At 34.4% G+C, this 15,966-nt stretch overlaps 1 protein-coding gene and 1 non-coding gene across 2 annotated transcripts; both read right to left on the reverse strand.

The window, feature by feature from the left end:
- Nucleotides 1-244: 244 nt before the first annotated feature.
- On the reverse strand, nt 245-8,119 carry LOC104096029 (MLO-like protein 4). Its single transcript, XM_009602311.4, has 15 exons — nt 7,903-8,119; nt 7,751-7,808; nt 7,198-7,424; nt 6,993-7,109; nt 6,560-6,620; nt 6,206-6,297; nt 5,730-5,804; nt 2,856-2,941; nt 2,502-2,551; nt 2,384-2,424; nt 2,132-2,305; nt 2,011-2,046; nt 1,354-1,421; nt 950-1,010; nt 245-861 (listed from the first exon to the last, which is right to left on the reverse strand). The coding sequence occupies exons 1-15, from the start codon at nt 8,026-8,028 to the stop codon at nt 430-432; spliced, it is 1,704 nt and encodes a 567-aa protein (XP_009600606.1). The 5' UTR covers nt 8,029-8,119; the 3' UTR covers nt 245-429.
- Nucleotides 8,120-8,705: 586 nt separating this feature from the next.
- TRNAG-GCC (transfer RNA glycine (anticodon GCC)) lies at nt 8,706-8,776 on the reverse strand. The gene has a single exon. It is a non-coding gene; the product is annotated as a tRNA-Gly (tRNA).
- Nucleotides 8,777-15,966: the final 7,190 nt, after the last annotated feature.

The following is a 15,966-nucleotide window of genomic DNA, read 5'->3' on the forward strand; positions in this document are numbered from 1 at the left end:
AAGTGGTTTGCCTAAATTTGTCTAGTTAAATTTTTTTTGGCATAGATGCAAAATGTAATCCATGTCCAACCAAGAGAAAATTGGGTCTATCTTATCTTATCTTGTCACATTTTGCGAGATTAGAAAATTACCTTGGTTAAGGTCCAAGATAATACTTTGTTACATCACCCTAGGGCTATTTACGATTAGCCAGTTAGAGTGGTCTTTGATGCGATTATTGGTTCTCATGAGAGGGCGCAATTGCTGCGAGCAAAGATGAAAAGATCCAACTGAACAAATTTCCATGTAAAATTGGGCGTATATTCATCAAGACTGTTTCATTCCTAATCTACCTTAAACCTAGAGAAGTGTTCTCCATTGCCAGATAGCAAAGGCAGCAATAAATATTTGTGTCTAGTGTCTGAGTATGGAATTGCCAGATTGAAAAATTCATGTCTTTTGAAACAGATCAAAGAGAGTTTCTGGCTTGCCTGCCTCCTCTATATCAGTAACCAGAGGTTCAGATGAATGCCTCTCATTATCCGCATTCTCCTCTGTATCATTGGCCAGATGTTCCGATGAATATTCCCTGTTAACGTTTCTGAAGGAAAGTTCATATGAGGTTTCAACAATGCAATCTTCTTGCTGATCATTTGACAGGACATTCTCATCTAGGTGGTGAAATGAGCCTCTAGAAGAACATGGAGATAAAGTTACTGTTGCTATCTCATCAATTGTTGATCCTAGGGAACACGTTGATCTTGTAGTGATAGAGCGTAAAGCAGCATCTCGTTTAGACTTGTCCTTTACTCTCTTACACCAACTGTGAAGTGATTCTCGAACACTTTCTGCAACGAGAGCCTTTCCACACCGCGAACCCATCTATAATCAAAACAATTGTCATTAGCCTAAGACTAGTTTAGTGGACTGTTGACATTTCAATAATATAAGAATAGAGAAATAGAATCACCTGTGAGATAATTACGTTTAAAGGAACAGTGCTGCGGCTACACCAGAACTGCACAAGAACCCTGTTCAAAGAGTGCGGTTTTTGAGTACCAAATAGGTCTACTAATATTCATCATACACTACATGTTATAAAAGATATATTACGGATTCTATTTTAATGTTCAATGAGTGCAGCTTCTAGGTACCAAAAACATCTTCTAAGGATCCAATTTTTTCAGTACGTACATGTTTCAAAAGGGTCACAATCTTTATTCAAGTATCTTTTGCACTGCATGTTTACCCCATAGGAAGAATGACGGAGAAGTGAGATTAGAGACGCTACTGTGGTGAGAATTGAGATCTACGTGCAAACAGCTCATATAACGATAAGTGAAAGGGGGTAAAAGTGTATATTAATTTACATACCCTGAAATCAATCTGATAACAACCATCGCATGGTTCTTCATAAAGCACGCCCGTTGCTCGAAACCCCACTGCACAATTCGATTAATACTGTTATGAAATGAATCATCAATATTCTTCTCCACAGAAATTAAAAATAACTTCTAAGCCAATACAAATACATGGTTTCATAATAACAACAGCTTGCATTGTATGAGTAGGTAGCCCTCCAAAAAGTGCAAATATTAGTTTTCTGACATTATTTTCATGTCAATAAATCACTTGAGCATATTATGTTGAAGAGAGTGTGCAAACTGAACTTGTAATTTTCTCAGATAAAAATAAAAAGAATTCAACCAAATAGAGAGAGAGAGAGAAGTGACCTGTTTGTTTTCATTTCTAAAGCATTAAGAAAATGAAAAATTGATAAAAAATGATAGCATAGGGGAAGAATCCTCAACTACCTGAAGGGAATCCAGTCTTATTAAATAACTAATTTAAGGTTACTATGATTGAACCATTAAATGTCCGACTTTGGTTCAAGGGATGTGCTGTTGTTTCGTCATATGTAGATGTGCATAAATTCCTTTCATACTGATTATCCACTCCACATTCATTCATTTTTAATTAGCAGAAGACAAAGTATTAATCTTAAACAAGAAGAAAGGCAATGAATCTCACCAAGGACCAGATAAATGTTGCCATTTCAAAAGCATTCTGCGTACACACACAAAAAAGATGGATTCATTTGTTTTGCATGAAATGAATATTGAACAGTGAATCGAGTATAAGAGCTATTGACCTGAAATGATATGAACTGTATTAACCGTAATAGTATCTTCGGTTTCCCAAACCAAAACAATTCATCGCGTGGCTTTACTTGTGTTCCAATAATTAGTGGATCCTTAGGCTCTGCAATTTCAAGTGCCAACACAGAGACTACATGCTGTAGTTTTGTTCCAACCACCATCACAAGCTTTGGCACAAGAAAATATATAGTAGATCATTTCATATTTCAATTAGGTAACGGACCAAAGAAGGTAGGCGGACTTACAATGGCAGGAACAAAAGAAAGCCAGAAGTAGATATCAAGACCTGCATTATATATGAAACATCACTCTGAAACTTGAACGAGCCAAAAATGATGTTTTCACATTAGAAAATTTCATTACCATGAATATTGATGAAGATGCATATGATGGCATAACTCCAAAGTAGCCAACTGCAAAGTCAGCACAACTATTCTAATTAAACACCCATTTCTAGAAGAAGCTAGCATCAAATAGCAATAGAACTACATCGATGAGATTTCCTCTTCTCTTTCTTTGATCCCAACAACTTAGAACATATATACGTTTGCAAAAATTTGCCCAAAAACACCTAGAAACATTTATAATATACGTCAACAGACCCTCAGGTAGGACTTTTAATTAGATGTTATAAAATGAAGTGTAATAATTACTGACTCAAAATATCCTCCCACCTATTGTGAACTAAAATGATCTAAACAAATAACAAAAACATACCTGATCCCTACAATTTCATAAAATTCATCTTCCATGCTACGAACCATGTACTTATGGAAATTGTAAGTAAGTGGAAGCTTGTGATTCTGCATGTTATAGAAGCAAGAATGAGGCAATGCAGATAAATAGTCTGATGCAATTGAATTTTGAGAGTAACAGCCATTACTGCTTCTTGTTGTGAATAAATAATAAAACAGCTGTAAATGTGTCCTCTTCTCTCAATATCATTAATCTATATCTATATATATATCTATATATATAAAGGAGGGAAAAAGAGTGCTGACTTGGCACCTCTCGGCCAAGAAAGCTAATTATCTTTTTTCTCCTTTATTTGACTTCTTTCCCTTTATTTCTCCATTTACCTCATCTCATTTTTAATAGCCCAAAAGTAGTAGGAGTAACTGTTAAAAAATGAAACGACACTTTCCAATTCTTATAATGCAATCTTTTTGTTTTCCTTTAAAGCAGTAACGGTTACATGTACCGTTTCTTCTACTAATGTGTTACTTTAAAAGAAGAAAAAACTTCAAGGACACTTTTATTATTATGATAGCACCTTTTCCTGCTAAATACCTTTCCCTCGGCACAACAAATTAGCGGCAAGATAACTTGCTATGACAAGCACCAAATTCACTTATCTTCTCTCTCTTTTTGGAGGATTAGGATTAATATTATACGTGCCAGTTAGCCTAAGATGGTGATCTACGTGTTAACTTCCTCTCAAGTGTTGGTCGTAAATCTGTGAAGATGATGCATACAAGAAACCGTAAAAGGGTGATTTTTAGACTGTTGAGGAGGACAAAGACAAGGAAAAAGGTAAGAAGAAGAAATCAAGGAGGTCTCTCATGAGTCGCATCTTATTAACAACTAGCAGAAGCCTATCCGGTTTGCAGACAACCAAATTAAGCTGGTTACATAGGAGGAAAACGTCTCTTTCTACAGAAGCTTAACTGTGGCTGGGATTTGGGAAGACTAACTGTGCGGTCAAGCACTTCTATGTTGAGCGGTAACTTGAATTCAAGGCAATCCTCTTCATGTCTGTGTAGTAGGACTATAGGAGTATGTTTTATGAGAGGTCATGTGCTCAGAATATGTATTTGTCTTTTTTCTTTTATTTTCTGAGAAATTCTCTTTTTGTTTGGTTACTTATCTTTGTCTGTGGGTTTGCAAAATTCTGATTTCTCCCTTGAGTAGATAATTTGTTTGGTTCTATGAATCTATTTGGGGGAGAGGGGTGGCGGCAATTTTTCTATTTTCTTCCTCAAGTAGGTTTTGACCAATTTGTTTCGGAGTCTAAAAAATATATAAATTTAATTTTATTTCGTTCACTTTTGTTAGAGAAGAAAATGGAAATGATTACTTATTTCTGCCTAAATTGATTTTAATTTTAATTCTAGTGTGTTTCAACTAATCTATTAGATTGGTGAAGTACTTGTGAACAAAATGGACATGAGAAAATATTCCCAAGTTTAGTGAGGTTAAATTATTTACCGATTTTTTTAATTTCTTCTCTTTTCTTCAATTCTGTTTGCTTTTTGGGTTTAAATGAAATGGGAATTGTGTTTGGGAATTAGCTAATATAAAAACATCAAACTATTTTGTCATGTTAGAAATCATGAAATGAGGTGGAGTTACATATATAGTTTTGAGATGAAATTTAAAGTAACTTGAGAATAATTTTTTTCCCTTGATAGTTCATCTTCGAAAAATGAAAAATATCTCGACAGATTTTGCTTAATGTAAGGTACCTTAATTTAGATGGAAATTAAGTTTGCTTCATACTGATTGTTTATATGCCCTTGGCTTTGATTCCTTCTTCGTCCATTCTCTTAGACGGGAATTAGTTTGGTTGGTGGTTACTGGGAATATAATAAGTTGTCAAAGATAGAAATGATAAAGAATATTGCCTCAATAGTATAGAAATTAGTTGATTATTGCTTCATTTCCATTATTTCACTAACATCTACATAAGAGAAGGTTTGATTATAGTTTTTGAGAAATAACGTCATTACGTCAGGATGTATATTTGGTCGAGACATAGTCACTTTAGAGGAAAAAAATTAAACCTTAGTAGTTTGGCTTGTGTTAGAGGTGAAATTCGCAAATACTAATATGGATACAGTTTTCTAAAATGGGTTAAGTGAACTTAATTTGAAATAAATGGTTATAGAAATTAAAATTAACTAAGAATGCGGCTAATGATAACAAGGACAAAATTATTCCAAGGCATATGCTAATAACTATGAAGAAGAGTGATGAACCGAAAAAGCTTTTTGCTATTATATTGTTAGTGTTGCACATCGTACTGTTCATCCAAATATCAATCCCATGCCCAAGAAGACTTTCTTATGACAATCAAAATATTAGTAATATTTATTATGCCTGAATTAACCGAAAGGTATGCTGCTTATGAGTATTTTGTTTTTCAATATCGAAGATACTGGATTGCTTATCATTTCATAGATTGATATTCTTTTATAATCGCGCATATTCACTAGTTATAGTATATTAAGTAGGTATTCCAAACAAATAGAACAACCTTTTCCACAAAAACCTCCAAGCAACAAAATAGTACAAGGATACTGAACTTAAAGAACAAACAGAATTAGAGCATTCAATTTAGTGTTCAGAGATTAATCACTTAGCATCAACAGCATTTTCAAGATTTGCTTAAAGTTTTCGTAGAAGGATAAACGTGGCAATTCGAATGCAGCTGCTTAAGCACGTTGAGGGTGATGTTCGACGAATTTTAACCATGTAAAGGATAATAAGCATTTTGCCTCTTCCCTTCCCTCCACATACACAGGGGAACTGAGATATTTATAAGGAGAATAATCTAAAGGAATGAAGTACCAAAAGAAACTGAATACCTACAGTGATAAAGCCCAATCTCAGTGCCAAGTAATCTGACTTTTGAATTGAAGTCCTGAACTGCCTTAGAAAGCAAAGCTGCAAGATTACAAAACAAATGTATGTCAAATACATATATGTAGAGCTAATCTAAAAACAAATTGCTAAAATAATATTCAAGACAAAATGTATGGGAATTTGTTGTTTGCAAGGGAGGCTGACAAGTCTTAGTCTTAAGAAATCAATGGACCAATTGAAGAGGGGTGAAGGGAACAATTGACTGTAACAATAGTTTAGTCTAATACAAATTGAAAATTTTGACAAGAAGATAATATTTCGGCGACTTGAAAAGAAGTCTAGTGGCCGGTGTCCAAATCCATTTATAGTTCATTAACCTATGCGGTGACAATCATTTCCCCTCCTTGTGTTAAAAATCAAGATCCTCCTCAAACTTTACAAACGAGTGTATAATGTTGTTGCAATATGGCTAGAGCTATTACCATCCATATAAGAATTCGACTCCTACTCCATGGATGAGAAGCATGGTGCAGAGCGAAGGTGGATTGTCGCCTCATCTCCTTATTCTTTGGCACTAAAAATAACAGAAAAAGATAATACAAGAATGATATGTAGAGACACTACTTAGAAGCTCAGCTCTATGCTAAAATATCAGAGCACATGTTTAATATTTAAGACAATTCGCGCAGTCAAATTGCATATATGTTGAACTATCCATATTAAGTTTCCTTAAAATTCGTATTTTGTGCAAGTATTAACTTATATTTTTCGCTCATTCAGAAAGAGGGTGAATTTATATTGTGTGCACGTAGTTTATTATCTTCAATTCCACGTACCTTGTAAGCTGTTCTCTGTCCCAGAGCTCACTTGGTTTTCCCACTTCCTCCAACTGTAGATCTACAATCAAATTCATCAGGAGAGAATAATTATCCTGCATGCCTTAATTTCAAAAGCACAAACAAAGAAGAGCATGAACCCTGTATATAGGGGTATCATCCGACATCACTTAGACAAATAACTTCACAAAATATATAGTAAATAATACTACTTTCTTTTCAAAACAACATGTATATATTTATATGTATAGACTGACACTATTTGAGAATAATGCAAAGTAAAAACATCAATTCGATACAAGAAGTATCTACCGCCCTAAACCCAAACTCACATACAAAGTCGAATTGTGATAATGAGGCGACAAAATCCTATGTACACTACTGTTGGTTGCATAAGGACTCTGCCTATAAAAGCTTGATATGGGAACTCTACCTTACTCATGGCCAAGCCCACAACAATACAACTGTACAGGACATGGGTGATACCAAGAACAAACAAGAAGCGGTGGAGCTGTTCAAGACCTTCATATGAGACAAAAGGTTCGCGTCCCTGATGTTAGTTACAAAAGATTGTCTTTAGAACAGTAGCAGAAAGCATCATATATTCGTGTGCAATACGAATCAAGAAAACAACTTACCTCACCACATTGATGTGATGGTTGATAAATTCCCTTGGGAGGAATATCAGTATCATTTGAGAAAATGGAGGAGCGCGACAAATGGATTGTCTCACTCGCACTGTCATAATCTTCTTGAGAACAAAGGTAGAATTTACTACTGAAAAGGGATGAATCCACACAAATTTGAGAAATCTGCCTTGCGCATTGTCCCAACAACAAAGAAATAAGCCCAAGCAGCATCAGCTCTGTCCCAATAATAATCAATTGAAACAAATGATAAATGTTGAAGATACAATTAAATAAATAAATGTGTGCAATCTATAACAACTTAACCTTTTAGATGAGTCAGTCACACAATTTGACAACTTATAGCCCTTCAAGTAAAAAAGATAAATGAAAAAGATCATAAAAGATCTTGAGAAGAGAAGCATCATAATTGAGCATTATATGAAATTGCAAGCAAGGATCTGTTTGTTCATTTCTAAGTAGAGGTTAAGAAAAGAAGTCAAAATCTAACAAATCGTCGCAACGTAAGTTGTTCCTAAAAGTTAAAGAAGCAGCAATTGCTAACCTTCCTTTATCTTCTCGACAGAAGCAAAAAGAGCTTTCCTTCTGGTCTTCTTCAACCACTGCATATGTATAAACACAACCCCACAACTTATTAAGAAAAGACTGTCCATTCTGTGCTTAATAAAGTTGAGTGATTGAGTAGCTAGTACTGACCCTTCCAAATCGGTAAATGGAGCGTTGGACAAAAAGGCAAACAAATACCATAACAGTAGTAACTGTTGCCACAGACCATGTTGGAGTTTCCTCTAATGACCTCCCTTCCCTGAAAACTACTTCCATTTCTTGAAAAATTACTACCTACTTTCTGGGAAAATCAAGATCCAGCAAGTGGCTAATCACTGGATACTGAAAAGGCTGGCTACACATTTTTCTAATTGAACGGAGTATAATATAATATTACTAGTACGTACGAGAGATGCACCATGCATGGAATCTTCCTTTTTTAATTTCTTATTAATAATGTATAGTATATGTGGCTAGTTCTTTCTTAATTAAAAAATGGGGAAATTAAGCCATAGCTACAAAATGCGTTGGGAGGTGCTAACATCTTTTGCTTTTGTTTCCCCAGAGTCCGACCTTTTCACATGCAGGCTGTCCCAGGAAGGTACTTCACCCCCCCCCCCCCAACTTCCGGTCTTTGTGCATGCGCCTTACTCTTCTTCAACTTTAAACTCTATGCCATTACTAACTGTCTTTTTCTCTTTATTTTACCCCCTATTTCTTTTTTTCAATCAATTAAAGTTAAGCTGGAATAAAATATTCAGTTGACAGTTTCTTTTCGGCATTGCTGCTCAGTTTTAAAATTAGTTTTAACGAAAGAAACTAAAAAATGGAGAGGGAGTAAGAAATTAAAGCACAAAAATGAGGCTCAGATGCGCTGAAATATCGTCTGATGTCAGACTTGGCGAAGACCCAAATTCTCACCAATGGCGCAATTATCTTCACAGCACTCATTATGCACCAGCCGGGAATCGAACCCGGGTCTGTACCGTGGCAGGGTACTATTCTACCACTAGACCACTGGTGCTTCTTGTTATAGCATTTTCTCGATAACATTTAAATATGATTTCTGCTATTGATACAAAAATAAAATCTGATTTATCCTTGCATTGAATATAATATAATATGTGTGGGTGGGTGGGGGTAGTTTCAGAGTACTTAGAAGTAGGAGGGTCAGGGTCACTTCGACCGATTATTTTATAAAATTTTGTATCATTCCAATTTTTCGGTTATTCTATTATGTATAACCAAAATTGGATTTTTTGAAGTCGTCCCAATCATGTCGGTTTCTCTTCGGTATTGGTACGGTTCGGTAATTTTTTTTAAATGTCATATAAAAGTCATTAATAGAAGTAGAATGAAATAACATACGTACTTTTATACAGCTTAGCAAAACTCTCTAGACATTTTTACAGTTTAAAAGGTGATGAATTAAGAAACTAAAAAGGGTAAAAAAAAATGCCCCCGAACTATTGAAAAAAGTCTAAAAATACCCTTCATCCACCCATTGGGCTAAAAATACCCCTATGTCTACCTTTTTGGTTCACTTATGCCCTTTGACCGTTAGGTCAATGCTGAATTTAAAAAATAATTATTTAAATTTCACATGTCAACTTCTTATTGGTCGAAATTAAAATATTTAACCTACTAAAAAGACCCACCCATATCTACCCGTTTTTCGGACTAACCTGCTTCAAACACTAACTTGACCCGATTAAAAAGTTCAAATAAAAAACACATTTCCATATAACTCGTGGATTTACATGTGTTCATTTTCTTGATTAAACTCATGTATAGCATTATCATCGAATAAAGGTTCACGAACAAATTAAACAAACAAGAAAAGCCTAGCATGAATGAGCCAATGATTTTCTTGACAATAATGTGAGGCAAAAAATAGGGATAGTCCAACGGTTTATGATATCTTCCAAACAATCACTTTGAGATCTTTCTGTTATGTGAAAATAATTAAATTAAACTCATCTTGAATAAAATGCAATTTGTGTCTATCATGTAAATTGAACTAGATGCCATAACCAAAAAAAAAAATACGTAGTAAATTTGCTTCTACATGTTCATTGCAACTTTCATGGAGCTTTTGTTCCATGGAGTTTGATAGAAGTGGGGCCTCTTTTTTTTAGTTGAAATTTTGATTCGGGTCGGATTAGTGTTTGAAGCGGGTTAGTACGAAAAACTGGTAGATATGGGTGGTTCTTTCTAATGGGTTAGTGTAGCACCCGAAAATAATTTCGAAATATTTAAGCGCTATTAAGAAGGTTGATATGCGCTAATTATATTATTTTGTGTGAAGACGAGGACTATTAATATGATGGATATCAATTGGATATGATAATAAGTGTACGATGTATATTATAAGTGATATGGGGTATAAGGAGAACCCTAAGTCTAAATCAAGTTGGAAATTACATGAAAAACTAAAGTTCTAAATGAGTACACACAAGTCAAGTTATGTGATGTAAAACCTATAAAATGAAAGATCTTCGAGTCTAGTTTCTAACGCTTCAAACCGTTTGTCATTTGGACATTCCTACAAGAAGTTATAACCAAATTACCAAAGGTTGGCGGCATGCGGATGCAAAGCATCCGAGGCCACGTCCGAAAGAGAGGCTGGCAGTGAAGTGCTGGCATAGCGTCCAAGTTTTCATCCGAACTTCAAATAGGAGTGAAGTGGGGATGCGAAGCATCCAAGGCCGCATCCGAAACTCATAATTCTAGGCTTATAAATACAAAATCGGGGGAAGAGGGTATTTTGTGTATTGGGGGGTTAGGGTTCTTGAAGTGACTGGGCGATTCTGAGCTCAAAATAGAGATTTATAATTGGGGGAGCCCGCCATAAAGTTTTTGACAAAATAAAGGGTGCAAAAGGAGGTGAGCATGTAAATGGTCCGAGAAAATTTATTCAAAATTTTAGATAACTCTTTGAGTGGTAGTAAGAGTTTCAAATTTCATTTGCTCCTAAGTGAGGGAGCGTCTGAGTAAGCAGGTGTCACCTTTAAAGTGATGGTTTATAAAATTAAAAAAGAAAAGGTTATAGTTACTAAAAACAAGATGAATGGGGTATTATGAGTAACCTTTATGATCAGAAGGGTACAATTTTCATGAAGTGCTTGTACTACGTTTACAAACTCATTACGAGCAATAGGTACGATGTTCTGTATCATGGATGTTGAAAGTTATTTCTGATAGTCAAGGATTTAATACGCAACTTGAATGTATTCCTACAACTTAGGGACATGTGTTGTTTGAATTAAATTCAAGTATTGTGGAGAATGGGGGAGTACTTTGAATTATGCGTGGAATTGTGTGGAATAAGGGAGTCCTTTTAATATGTGCACACTTTGCACGGAATAAAATAGAAGGGGTAATACAATGATTATTCTTAAGTGAGAAAAGACTTCTATACAAAAATAAAGTATGTGAGTAAAAAGCACGGGTTCAAAGAAGAGCACTAATATTAAAAGAGTGCAAGTATCATCGTGGTAATGATGACTCTTGACTGTTGAAAGTTTACGGGCTATGGCAACATGTCTATGGTGCGTATGAAAATAAATGCAATCCCAAATTTTTGATAGAAAAATGTCACATGATACTCGATGGTGTCAAGAAATAAAACTAGAACACGAATGTCCACGAGTAGGTGTCAAACTAGTGTTATGAACTCAAATGAAGTGAGTTGAATTATTTTTAGAGCAAACTTGTTGGTAACAATAGTTATCAAGTTATGGATCTAACATGAGCTCTAAAGGTATGAGCGAAAGTAGGAATATGAAATTATTATATGACGGATAAATCGGAGACAAATATCTTATTAATCTTGGTAGGAATAAAAGAACATTCCAAAATAGTTTTGATAATTTGTGAATATTAAAAGTTCTAAGTAGGAAGACTTTTATTGGAAACAAGACTCAAAAAGGGCAACAAACTAATTTGAAAGTATTGGTTATAAGAAAATTTTGAGACTATGAGTCGGAATGGATAAGTTTATAGGTACCAAGTGGGAAACATAATTTTTCTCTCACTAAGCATGAGCCATAGCTTCGAGGAAGCTGAGAATTTAGGCAGCATGGATATGTTCCATTCTACATTATGAAATTTGTAAAAGTTCCAATCATAGAGAGATTTTAGTTTACTTGAAGATACTTTTCAGGTACAATTTGATGTATGCATGACTAAAGAAAATGCAGGCATGTATAATAGTGATATTGGAGCTATGTATAGGAGCAATTATTGATATTGAATGGCATTCATATAGGTTACAAGTTAAAAGTTTTAAAGATATACATTTGATGCACTTATGGTATATGTACGGTCGAGTAAGGTCAAGATAGTACATTATATTGTGTATTGTTGGTTGTTGAGCGATATTGTTATTGGTGCCCGTGTGGGAGCTTGTTCTGGATAGGTTAAAGTTTTTGGATAGTCCTAGTTATAGGAGAAGCTTTGCCGAAATTTTTAAGAATTTGTAAAGATAGCCAAATTTTGAGGGCAAGTAAGTTGAGATTTTGGAAAGGAAGTATAAGACCCATGTAGTCATAAGTGCTTATGCATGATGGTTAAAGGTAAAAGGATGGTAACTCTATTCTTATAAGTGACTTGTAAAATATTTGAGGACGAATGACCTTAAGTGGGGGAGAATGTAGCACCCGGAAAATAATTTCGAAATACTTAAGCATTATTAAGAAGGTTGATATGCGCTAATTATATTATTTTATGTGCAGACGAGGACTATTAATATGATGGATATCAATTTGATATGATAATAAGTGTACGATATATATTATAAGTGATGTGGGGTCTAAGGAGAGTTCTAAGACTTAGTCAAGTTGGAAATTACATGATAGACTAAAGTTTCAAATAAGTACGCACAAGACCCAACTTTGTATGAGTATATCTACATATATGTAAATGGTTATGTGATGTAAAACCTATCAAATGAACTATCTTCGAGTCTAGTTTCAAACCGTTTACCATTTGGACATTCCTACAAGAAGTTATGACCAAGTTACCAAAGGCTAGCGGAGGAGCATGCAGATGCAAAGCATCCGAGGCCACGTCCGAAAGAGCGGCTGGCAGTGAAGTGCTGCAATAGCGTCCAAGTACGCATCCGAAACTTCAAAGAGGAGTGAAATGGGGATGCGAATCATCCAGGGTCGCATCCGAAACCCAAAAGTTTGGGCTTATAAATGCAAAATCGAGGGAAGAGGGCCGCATCCGAAACCCATAATATCATTATATATATTTTCATTTTAAATCTTGTTAGCAAAGTGACACTCAAGGTAAATGTTATAAGTTTTTATCAAAACTTACGTATTGACAAGAGTATGCATATTTGAGTGCTAAAGATAAGTTTTCATGAAAAGTATTTCTTTTGGAAATTGACGAACATAATAGCACTTGCGGTATCTTTTAAAGATTTATGTTAAATTACTAAAGGCTTTAGCATGTAAAAGGTTATTTATTTAAATTTTGTTCAAAGGATTTGAATTTTCTATAAATGCTATGATTTGATAAAAATAGATCATTTGAGGCTACTCTACTATGAATCTATTTTGAAGTATCAAATATTTTCGGAGTTACTCGTGTTCACCGAGATTGATTTCGGATATATCGTGTTCGTTGTCATAAAACTACACGTGTCGGTGTAGCGTAGATGGCCACTTTGTGGTATAGACTACGACAAAATGCTCTCCATCGAGAGAGTACTATTTCTGTGTTATTATTAGCATGGCTGAGTCGATTCGTATAACACTACGATGAGACGACCTGAGCAAGTAGGGTATATGATACTTGCCGCTAGGTACATAACCTAGTTGACCTTCTTATATCGGTGATGGTATAGTACTCCCAGTGAAAGGTAAGGATGATTTTCTTATGTTTAGGCCTAAGGAGCCGAAAGTGATTTTGATGACTTAAAGCAAATGGAATGATTTTGTACGATTTTATCCAAAATCTTGGATTGATGTAAGTGCTTTAAAAGTTTATATTGTAGGTTATATTTCACTTGGTTGTTATTTAAAATAACAAGGGTCGTGGATTGATAGAATTTCTTATTATTTTATATCAAATATTGGTGCATTATTTTTATAAAGTTTGTCCCAGGAACTTGAGTTAGAGAGATTCTGTGACACTTATTGAGTACCGATGTGGTGTACTCATTCCTTAACCCCCCTCCCCAGGGCCCTGCTTACTTTACATGTGTTCAGGGTGATGTATGATACGTGTCATGTGGTCAGGCCAGGATGACTCTCTTTCCGAGGTATTATGAAGCACCACTTTTATTTCGTGGTAGCTATCATATTCTTCCTTATTTTATTTTGTTGGAACTAATCCAACCGCTGGTTCTATTTATTTTACTTAGTAAAGAATATTTATTTTACTTAGTTTCATTGTTATTAACATGAAAGACATCATGTGTGATTTTGAATTGGAAAATATTTTATCATCTACCTTGAGAATGTATATGATTTTCAAGGAGCTTCCGCATTTAAATTGGTTTTCATGCATATGATTTGGGTGCATCACATGGTTTGGTTCGCTCGGGTCGGGTAGTATGCCGGGTGCCGGTCACGTAGATTTTGGGTCGTGACAGTTAGATATTTTAATTTTGGCCAATAAAAAGTTTTTACGTGGTATTTAAATAATTATTTTTTAAATTAAGCATTGACATAACGGTCAAAGGGTATAAGTGAACCAAAAAGGTAGATGGAGGGGTATTTTTTTACCCAATAGGTGGAAGAAGGGTATTTTAAAACCTTTTTCAATAGTTTAAGGACATTTTTAACTCTTTTCCGATTAAGAAAATATGAAAGATGGTTAGAGTAGATCCATCAACTATTCTACTTCACCGTAAAAGAAACTAAGCAAATACAAAGAAGATATAAATCACATGAGTGGAAAGATATTAACCAAACTGGATTCAAGATTAGTCTATAGAAGATTAAATATTCAAAAAGATAAATCTAAATCATACGAAAGGAAATATATTCAATACATTGTAGTTTGCTACTCATAATCGCTACAATACCTTGTGTCTTGTTAGTGAATATGCTGAAAATAATTTAGTTTCAATAAGAGTAGCATAATAGGTTTGAGAATTAGGATTTTGAGTTAATTACTTGTTGGCTTGTAAATGTTTCATAATTCGAAGGCACAAGAAAAAAACTAATGTTTTATTATTTTTAAACTTAATATATAAATATATTTTTCACATTGTAAATTTATTCGATACGGTTCGATATTTCTCGGTTTATTTTTATAAAATATAAATATACCCTAATTATCAGTACAATTACAGATTTATATAAAAAATTACGGTTTTATTAAAAGAAATTTAAAAATCGATTCAATACGGTGCGATTCGGTCGATTTAATCGGTTTTTAAATATCCACTGACACCCCTATTAGGAGAGAGTGAGAGAGAGAGAGAGAGAGAGAGAGAGAGAGAGAGAGAGAGAGAGAGAGAGAGCAATACTATGTTATTTTTTTATTTCTTTTTTTTTTTGGGGGGGGGGGGGGGGGAAGGGGATACTGTTATAATAGTTCTTTTCTATAATAAAAACTTGACTTCCAAAACAAAAATGTTGTCTCTAATGAATAAGAGGAGCAATAGTCTTCTTAGTTTGAAAGATCTCCGAATCTTTTCCAATTATAAAAATTTAATTTGTCTCAACTGTAGACTACGGTGCAAAATTTGCAAAAGGTCAAATTACAAACTTTTTTCACTTAAATTTCAAACAACACAGCAACATTTGTTAGAAGTCAAATAAACTTTTAAATTGATAATGACTTTAAATGCAATTTATATTATATTCTTTTTTTAAAGGCTTACATTATATTCTTTTTGGCATAATACTACCAGTAGCTTTTATCATTCATCCTATGGAGGTGTCTATATCTCCACCTCAGCATATTCTCGCAACAATATACCTTAATGTGTGCTTTTTTTTATTAATAAAAATTAAACGTCACTCAAAATTCGCTTTAAAGAAACACACAACTTCCTAAAGCACGAAGCAATGGTGTTGTGGCTTCGTGCTATGAGCTTTGCAACTGTCTCTTCGAACCCTGCTAACGGCTACTTAGTCTAGTTTGACCAATTATAACGCATGAAAGTTTTAGCTATCCTCCCGTTTTTGCCTTTTGTTAAACCAACTAAGTTTCCTAGGCATTATTCAAGAGTTGTACATAACAAAATTA

Source organism: Nicotiana tomentosiformis, chromosome 7 (genome assembly GCF_000390325.3).
Source record: "Nicotiana tomentosiformis chromosome 7, ASM39032v3, whole genome shotgun sequence".
Classification (NCBI taxonomy): Eukaryota; Viridiplantae; Streptophyta; class Magnoliopsida; order Solanales; family Solanaceae; genus Nicotiana; species Nicotiana tomentosiformis.

Excerpts from the sequence above, each read along its gene's own strand:
- LOC104096029 (XM_009602311.4), bottom strand. The coding sequence starts at position 8,028 with ATGGAAGTAGTTTTCAGGGAAGGGAGGTCATTAGAGGAAACTCCAACA. Across the intron at positions 7,110-7,197 it reads CATCACATCAATGTGGTGAG|GGACGCGAACCTTTTGTCTC; the intron begins GTAAGTTGTTTT and ends AACTAACATCAG. Across the intron at positions 5,805-6,205 it reads GTCGAATTCTTATATGGATG|CTTTGCTTTCTAAGGCAGTT; the intron begins GTAATAGCTCTA and ends GTAATCTTGCAG.